The sequence below is a fragment of the Thamnophis elegans genome, chromosome 3, assembly GCF_009769535.1.
Source record: "Thamnophis elegans isolate rThaEle1 chromosome 3, rThaEle1.pri, whole genome shotgun sequence".
Classification (NCBI taxonomy): domain Eukaryota; kingdom Metazoa; phylum Chordata; class Lepidosauria; order Squamata; family Colubridae; genus Thamnophis; species Thamnophis elegans.
The window spans coordinates 16,845,883-16,854,952 of NC_045543.1; the positions used below are offsets into that span (position 1 = coordinate 16,845,883).

The 9,070-nt window shown below is 41.1% G+C and overlaps 1 protein-coding gene across 5 annotated transcripts in view; it reads left to right on the plus strand.

The window, feature by feature from the left end:
• Window positions 1-8,245, plus strand: part of ZC3H13 (zinc finger CCCH-type containing 13) — a 42,303-nt gene extending 34,058 nt beyond the window's left edge. For all 5 annotated transcript variants that reach the window (XM_032213948.1, XM_032213950.1, XM_032213946.1 and 2 more), the window contains 7 exons: window positions 127-230; window positions 1,425-2,423; window positions 3,272-3,775; window positions 4,288-4,437; window positions 5,390-5,590; window positions 6,051-6,214; window positions 7,175-8,245. In XM_032213948.1, the coding sequence (XP_032069839.1) occupies window positions 127-230; window positions 1,425-2,423; window positions 3,272-3,775; window positions 4,288-4,437; window positions 5,390-5,590; window positions 6,051-6,214; window positions 7,175-7,342 (2,290 nt within the window). In that variant the 3' untranslated portion in view covers window positions 7,343-8,245. The remainder of the gene's footprint in view (window positions 1-126; window positions 231-1,424; window positions 2,424-3,271; window positions 3,776-4,287; window positions 4,438-5,389; window positions 5,591-6,050; window positions 6,215-7,174) is intronic.
• Window positions 8,246-9,070: the final 825 nt, after the last annotated feature.

Below are 9,070 nucleotides of genomic sequence, written 5' to 3' on the forward strand. Positions count from 1 at the left end.
CAATTTAGATTTTTAAAATTGGTGTGTAGCAGTCGTGTTTATATACATGGTAGAAGATGAATTAAATTTGTTAGAACTTAAATACCTAGAATGTAATGACTAACGGTTTATTTTTGGGTAATGCAGAAAACGTCACAGAAATGAAAGTAGCCCCAGCCCTCGGAAATCTCCTAAACGCCGCCGTGAACATTCACCTGATAGTGATGCCTATAATAGTGGAGAAGATCAGAGTGAGTGAAAGCATGTACTTACTAGCAGGAGTTGGCCATACAGTTCTTATGAACATAACACCCACTCTGTTCTAAGATAGGGTCCGCCAACCTTCAAAACTTGTAAGACTGTAGCCTTTTCTAATTTACAAGAGGGGTTTTTGTTCTCTCTTGAGATTTGGCAAGATTTTGACCATCCATTTATTTATGAATTTGTTGGTCCATTATTTTTGGTACCTAGAACATCATGTGATATTGTGCAGTGGCATCTGTAGCTGAGGAAGGTAAGCTAAATTGTACAGTTAAACTCCTGTATATAGAAGTATTTACAGGTAGTCTTCACCAGTGGTAATTGGGATCAGGAACTCCCATCACTAAGCAACACAGTTATAAGGCACATTGTCATGTGTTTGTTTTGACTTACAATAGCAGTCCCAATTGCCATTGCCATGGCTAGGTGAATTCTACATGTTCACAGTTCCCAAAGTCAGATGATCACCATTTGCAATCTCCTGCACGCTTCCCCATTGCCTTGGCTTGTTCGAAGTTGGCAGTGAGGATCGCAAATGGTGATCACATGACCACATCATAATTGTGAGCCACTTGCCGAGCGCCCAAATTGCGATTACATGTTTGCGGGGATGCTGTGATGGCTGCTTGCAACTATGGCCTACTTCCTTCCTTTTAGTTCCAACAATCTTTAGTTCATTCATATAATGTTGTAAAACTTGGTTTCACTTCTGTTTTGTCCTTTCTCGCGACAGTTTCAAAACTTTAATAAGTCTCTTTTGTAAATCCAGTGTAAAAAAATTATCCAGGTCACCCTTTGTTATCTGTTTGTATGTCCCTTTTAATTATGAAGTGGAATAGAGTAATTTGTTGATATTGCCATTGTTAAGAAGGCCAAAGGTGTATTCTCGAAAATCTGTGAATCAGTAATGTTTAACAGCCTCATTTTAAAACCAATTAATTTTTTTAAAGTCATTTGACTTTGGAAAAGAGGGATGTATTTTTAGGAGAAGAAGAATGTGTATACGTGTCGATGATTTTCCTACAAGTAACTTTCCTGTCAAGCCTCCTATCTTAATAATTTCCTCTTCTCATAACAAAACGTATAGCTGGATTTTTTTCTTCTTTGCTGTAAGTTAAAGAGAATTCCTAGATATAAAGATTTGCTCCAAAATCATGTGCATTGACACATTTTCTTTTTTATAGATGAAAAACGGCGTTTATTGAGTCAGGTTGTACGTCCTCAAGAATCACGTTCCCTTAGTCCTTCACACCTTTCAGAAGAGAAGCAGAGCCGTTGGAAAGAGAGCGACAGAAAGCCAGAGCGAAAGGAAAGCCTGAGACATGAAGAAAGCGATTACAAAGAACGGGGTACTTCTGGGGACAAACAGCGAGAGCAGCGAGAGGGAAATGAGAGCACAAGGACCAGAATCCAAGATAATGTAAGCAAACGGGATTCTGAAGAGCACGAGGCAGTAGATCACATGCACGAAGACAAGAAGAAAGCTAAAATACAGAAAAAAACAGCAAAGAAGAAGAAAGAGGATGATGGTGGCAGGTTAGAGCGCTATATCAGTGAACCGCCAGTAGAGAAAACTCAAGTGTTTTCTCCCAAGAAAGGTCAGAAAAAGAAAAATGCTGAAAAGAAGCGCAAGAGATCCAAGGGAGATTCTGAGGCTTCTGAGGAAGACAGTGGCCCCCATCAGAAGAAGAAAAAAGGCCCCAGGACACCACCCGTAACCACGAAAGAAGAAGTGGTGGAAGCAGTGCCTGAGAAAACTGCAGTAGTAGAAGTTCCTCCCAAGAGGGAGGATACAACGTTTAGTGATTGGTCAGATGAAGATGTTCCAGAACGAGGGGAAACGGTTCTAGAAAGGATTTCTGAGGAGCCCCATAGAACTAGCCACCGTACACGAGTCGAAACCCTGGAGGTTTCTCACGTGGTTGAAGAAGCCCCTCACCTCCGCCCTGCCGAGCAGAAGCGTAGCAGCAGCCTCTGTAGCAACAGGAGCCGTACTTCAAGTAGACTCCGATCACCCTCTAATGATTCTGCACATCGCAGCGGAGATGACCAGGCTGCAGTTAAGAAGATCTTACACAGCAGTTCAAGCGACAGAGACCGGAGATGCCTTGAAATCTCAGGAGAGCGGAAGTCCAGAATCGATCAGTTGAAACGAGGGGTTGCCAGCCGTAGCACTTCTTCTGGTAATTTCTGTTGTGTGGCTTTCTTTGCTCCTGTGCCGTATCCGTGGCTGCCCTGAGACTCAGTCCTTGGGAAGCCCAGAATTTGGGATAGGGGTAGGATAGAGGCTCAAGGAGCTCCTGTGAGGAGGGATTTGTTTCCAATGTGCAATGGCTAATGTTATAAAATTGCTTTATAAAGGGGTTAGTAATAACTTGTTTGGGGATAATGTCATTCAAGCAGAACTTGGCAACATTCAGCCTGCCTTTCCTTCTTCATACCCTACAGTTAGGCTTTTTAGAAGCTCGTGTGTTACTAGTAGTTTGCAAAAAAAAAAAAGCCCTCTAATCAGTAGTCCTAATGGATCTATTTTCAGTGAGGGAATTGGACAAGAAAGGAAAACTTATTTTTTCCAATAGGTTTTGCTTCCTTGGCTCTTTGTGTGGGTCATTGGGTTCTTAAAAAGCTATATTGGGATCACTTGAAAAAAAAAATCAAAATTTTATTTTGGGGATGAGTGTGACTCAGATGAGAGAGGAAACATGAATGTGAAATGGATGCATGAGGAAGGTGAACGGGAAGAGAGAACTAGGCATTGATACTGTTGGCCTCAGCTCTTTCTACCGGTGGTATCATGTCCCTGGCAGACTTCCTGCAAGTTAGAAATTTTCCTTTAGAAGTGATCAGTAAAATAGGGAAAGGCAAAGGATTTGCTTTCGGGTCAGTAAACCATGGTTTATTAATCTGAACTTGTGCAATTTGGTATATAGTGTCTGGATTTGTTGTCCTGCTAAACCTTTCTTCTGAGTTGAGTTTTTTTCTAAATGGAAGTCTGATCGTCTGTTCTGATGGAATTGATTGTGTGTTCTAGATCGACAAGATTCAAGGAGTCACAGTTCAAGGCGAAGTTCTCCTGAATCTGATCGACAAGGTCACTCCAGATCTGGGTCCTTTGATAGCAGAGAAAGAGTGCAAGACAGAGACCGGCATGAGCATGATCGTGAACGGGAAAGAGAGAGACGGGACGGGAGACAGAGAGAGTGGGACCGAGATGCGGCTAAATCTGAGTGGTTGAGGAGCAGAGAGCGGGACAGGATTCGGGAACGAGACCGACAACGAGAAAAACGAAGAGATCTGGACCGTGAAAAAGAACGCCTGCTCTCTGAAAATCTGGAAAGAGAGAGAGGGGTCAGCACTTCCTCTCAAGCAGAAATATCCAAGCATAGTGAGACAAAAGCAAGTAAAGATCATCAGGCTTTTGAGGCCACTGCTCTGGACTCTTCTTCCCAGGAGAAGGAAAGGCAGGATAAAGACCTAAGTTCTTTGCAAGGATTTGAAGATGGAATTGAAGCAGAGAAAGTGGAAAACGTAGAAGGTAAGTTATTCTGAAAATACAAACACTGGCAGTTTTTCTACTTTTAAACAAACCTGTAAATGGCTTCATTTAAATAATCTTCTTATTTGAACGTTCTACATTTCAGGTTTCCTCATATAGTTTTTGAGCAGCATAGTTACTGTTAGACCAAATGAAATTTACTTTCACAACTTTTCCCAGTACAAATGATATTTTTGCTCTCTAAAAACTCTGATGATGGTGAAAGAGAGACAGGAGAGTAAAAAGAGACAGAAACAGGTCATATGCATACCTACCTCCCATCCACCCTTCTCCCGATAATTACAGTTTTGATGGGATTATATACTGAGTAGAAAGGAAATGAATGAAAAAAGATTAAACCCAGAGTGCAATTTCTCTGATCTGACTCCAGACACGAACAACAAGCAAATCTAATTAGGTCTTCTGCATCATCTCATTTAGCGTGCCATTCCTGTTGGATCTGTGGAGAGTTTGACAGAATAAGTGCATGTTGCAACATTTCTGTCTTTCAGGTGGAGATGATGAAACAAAAATAGATGATATGCAGTCCATGGAATCTGGTGCTGGAGAATATGAGCCAATCAGTGATGATGAATTGGATGAAATTTTGGCAGGTGATGCCGAAAAAAGAGACGATCAGCAGGATGAAGAGAAGATGCCAGGTAAGCTTAGAAAAAAACCATTTACATCAGTCCTATATGTACTAGAAAGCCAAATTATTATTCCAAAATTACTGTTTCGAGTTCAGAACCTGAAGCCTGCACAACCTATGCCCAAAGAAAACGAATCATCTTGGCTTGATAACGTTAATAGAGCTGTTCCAATTCAACTGGTCATGAGAAAGAAGAGTGTGGGAAACTATGGTTTAAGAAATATCAGTGCCATAGCCATAAGAGACAGGCCAAAGGCAGTGCAAAGTTGCCCAGGTTTTCCAATCAGTTTTGTTTGGATTAGGCTATGACACATGAATCGGCGCACCTTGCATTTTTAGATGAACATTTTTAAAACAGAGACAGGACAGGCCTGGTTGATGATTCAGTCCCTGGGGATTCTCCTTAAAAAATGAAAGGGTCTTTTCTTAATTGAAGAAGGCTGTCTTTTGTGAGCTAAGAAGCACCTCTCATTGCTTCCATAAGGTTACTTTCCTTTTGCCTCTGTAACGGTTGGAAACGGGTCGGAGTCTACTTTCTTAACTGGATCTTTCCCAGGAAGCAGATTTGAAAGAAGACACAAACAGCCTTCTCCCAAACAGGGAATGAGTGTCCTCAGCCAACTGAAAGTGGGGGGGGGGGGGGGTGTCTCATCCCATTTTGTTTTTTCTTTGAGCGGGATAGCGATTGCCTCAGTGAGATTTACAACTGATTGCAGCCAGGAAACGGTTGCAACAGTCTTTGTGCCAGCCTAATGGGTGCTTTGGCATCTTTAAGAGATAACGTTATTTCAGAGTAAACATTTGCATTTGTCTTATTCTACAATTTATTGTCTCCTCTTAGGTTTTACTAGTTTGCTTTAGTTATTGTATGCTCAGGTTTTCTGCTCTTTATTTAAGAAATGGGCTGAAAAGATAAATGAAAATTATCTTAAGTTTTGTTTTTGTTTTGTATGCGTTTGCAGATCCGGTGGATGTCATTGATGTAGATTGGTCTAGCCTGATGCCAAAACAGCCAAAGGAGCCCCGGGAGCCTGGAGCTGCTCTTTTAAAATTTACTCCAGCTGCTGTCATGTTAAGAGTTGGCATTTCCAAACAACTGGCTGGCCCTCAGCTTTTCACAAAGATAAAAGAAACTTGCCAGAGATCTTTGGAGAAACCTAAAGGTAATCAGTTTATTCCCAGCAAATCATGAAGAGACGTTAGAAAACCTTAAAAGTTTGTATCAATTTTTTCTTTTTGAGCACGTGTCACTCTGAAAAGACTGCTTCTAATTGTGCAGGGTCCGTTTATAAATCAGAGCAAAATGCTCGCCAGGATAATGCATACAGGTTTGTAAAGGCCTTATTGAGTTGTTCTGTTGAAATAATTTTGCCCTGCCTTTGTGTGTATAAAATCTCCCTTTCTCCAGAGGCAATCATGTAATCTGTTCCTCTTCCTACCACAGAGAAGGGAGGTGCTCTAAGGGAATGGGGTTGGACTAGACTCAGGGAACTGGATATCGGGAGAGGAAGTAGTGACTTCTCATATATTCTCTAAAGATAGATAGCGTCTTTGTTGATATTGGTGATCTGAATCCCCATTTTAGAAGACTTGAAATCTCATCGTTACATTGCCTCTTTGTAGATGCAGAGAGCCTTTTTGAGCATGAATTTGGGGCTCTGAATATGGCTGCCCTATTGCGAAAAGAAGAGCGAGCCGGACTGCTGTGCAACCTGGGTCCTTGCTGTAAAGCCCTTTGCTTTCGGAGGGATTCTGCAATCCGCAAGCAGCTTGTGAAAAATGAAAAGGTGAGTACCTGAAATGTATTTTAACATGTAGTAAACTTTGATGCGGAAATCGTTGTCCATATAGTCATCCAGTTACATAGCTGCAACATATTTTGCTGATTTATTTTTAAAGCCTTTTTTTCCTTCTCTTTGTGAAAGCAACATGAAGTTAATGAAAGTTCTAAAAGTGGGATTATTTGTTGAGCAGCTATTGTTCCACTGAAATAATATTCAGAGTCTTTTTGTGAAATGCATGGTATTCAGAAGTGCCTTTTATATTCTAGCAAGCATAATCTTCAAAATGTGTGTATTCATTCATTCCATTCATTTTTATGTGCCATATTTACATGGCCGTCCATCTCGCAAAAGCATGACTGTTTTCTCCCAGAATTCTGGGGGGAAATATTTCTTTTGAAAAATTGATTTACATTTAAACTTGCGAAAAAGGTACCTGATTCTTCATATTTGGAGTTTCCTGCTTTGACTTCTTCCTCGTCTTATCTGTCTGCAGAAGGCTTATTATAGTTTTGGACATCTTTCATCAAGAACAGGGGTTCCTAACCCATAGGCCGTGGCCCCTATTCATAACTGGGCTGTATGAGTTGTGGGTGCCCAGATCAGCTTGTGCAAGTTGTGGGGCCGGTGCGCGCGCGCACACACACATGTAACTTGCGCAAGTTGAGCTGTGCACATGTGTGCGCATGTTGGCCTGTTGCTTGTGCAAGTCGAGCATGCGTGTGTGCCGGCCCACTGCTTGTGCAGCCCGGTACCCCTCTCCACCCACCCACCACTAGCCAGACCGCGAAGCTGCAAAGGTTGGGGACCGTTGATCTAGAACTTTTCATGCTGTGCCTCCAATAATCTCAGTGGTGTATATATTTTTACAGAATAAAATATGCTCCTCCTGAAATGCTAGTAATCATACATTAGAATACTTATCATGCAGTCATTGCTAATATAGGTCGTATCCTGTCCCAACAGGGCACAACAAAACAAACCTACACAAATCCTCCAGTGGTGGACAATGAGTTGCTACGGCTAAGCCTACGATTGTTTAAACGCAAGACTGTGCAGCAAGGATCTGGATCAGATAAGACAGAAGACACTAAACTTTCACAACCATATGTTCCAGAAATGTGCCTGTCCTGAGCCAGAGTCTCCTGGCCCTACGGTTGTTTTGTTTCACTGTTTGATAATATTGATGTTTTCAGTCTTATTTCCTTTAAGTATGATATTGCCACAAGAATGAAAATACTCAAAGAGTACGTGTGTGGATTCTGAGACAGAATGACAACGAAAAGTATTCAGTACAAAGAACGAAGACCACTTTGTCTGGTTTTGCTGCATGTTTTACAACAGAGTTCTAACCATGGATTTTATTTAAAAAGTCACTTGTGTTTAAGTGTGTAAAAATGTCCATTTTGGGATAGCTGCTTTATCATCTATTAAATTTTTTAAAAGAAAACTTCTGATTTTTTTCCATTTGTTTTTTCTCTTTTCCATAACATTTCCTTTGTAAGATTACTACTCAGTAAGATCAGCAAGCTGATAATCTTTAGCATCCAAAAAGAATCATGAAAATGCAATGTATGTTATCTAAATGAAGAAAATTATATTTTTAATTATGAAGATGTGATAAATCCAGGCGCATCATGCTCAGTGGAATTCCTCAGATGCTAGAGGAAAAAGTGGGATTATTTTTTTCCAGTTCTTCCTCCAGGTCAGGTCTCAGATGGGGGCTACTTCTGAAACTGACTCTTGATGTTTAATTTAGTTTGTGGTTAATGTGCGAAAAAGGTTCCATTTGAAATATATCTAGGCATCCTCATCAAATGTCCTTGAAAGGTATTAGGTCATAATCTAAAAGTGCAGATGCTAATAGTGGTGTGTGTGTGTGCACGCGCATGTGCGTGCTTATACACTTTTTGGGTTTTTTGAACATACTGACTTTGTTAGTTAGCTGCTTGTTTTGCTGACTGCAATTGTCTCCCCAACCAAGGATGCTTTTTTCCTATGATCAGCCCCTAAGAGCACCCATATTCCAAAAAAAAACCAGAGACTGATTGGCAGGTGCAGTTTTGGGTGAGATGTATTTCATTTCACTTTGGCTGCACCCAAGACCATCCACAGATGGTCTTCAGACTGCGTGACCCAACAAAAGGGCGAACAACAAAACCGCACCCGACTAAACCACGTTGCTAAAACTGCGACGTCAATGCGCCGACAACAGCGCGTCGACAGAAGGGCGATTTACAATAGCGTGTCGGCAGAAGGGTGATTTAAGTTAAGGTAAGGGTTAGGTTTAGGGTTACATTTAGCGTTAGGTTTAGCGTTAGGTTTAGCGTTACGTTTAGGGTTAGGTTTAGGGTTACATTTAGTTTTACAGCGCGCTTCTGTCGCCGCGCTGTTGTCAGCGCGATTCAGCGCTCATTCGTCAGAGTGCTTTAGAACACGCAGTTTTGTCGTTCGCCCTTTTGTCGGTGAACCTACAGACTGTAACCAGAGCTTTGGAACCATTTGAGGTTGTTTTATTTCTGCCTCTTCCTTTGTTTTCTTTCCCTAAATATCCCACTCCATTATTGGTCCTTTTCTTTAAGTTTATCAGTGTTCTGTGCCATTGGATAATTTGGGGAAGAAATTTCCCCCTTGGGTCTTTTTCTTAAGATTTGTTCTACCATCTGCAGTGTTACATTATAATTATCTCTTGCACATAGGTGGTGTAATTTAGCCTGCTCTTTGATGAGACAGGAGGCTTATATCATAAAGAAGAAGAATGTAAATATTTTCATTGTCTATACTGGACAAAAGATCCAGTTACAGGTGTTATCTATTTGTGCTCTTAAGACAATTATAAGATACCAAGATGGTTTTGTTTAT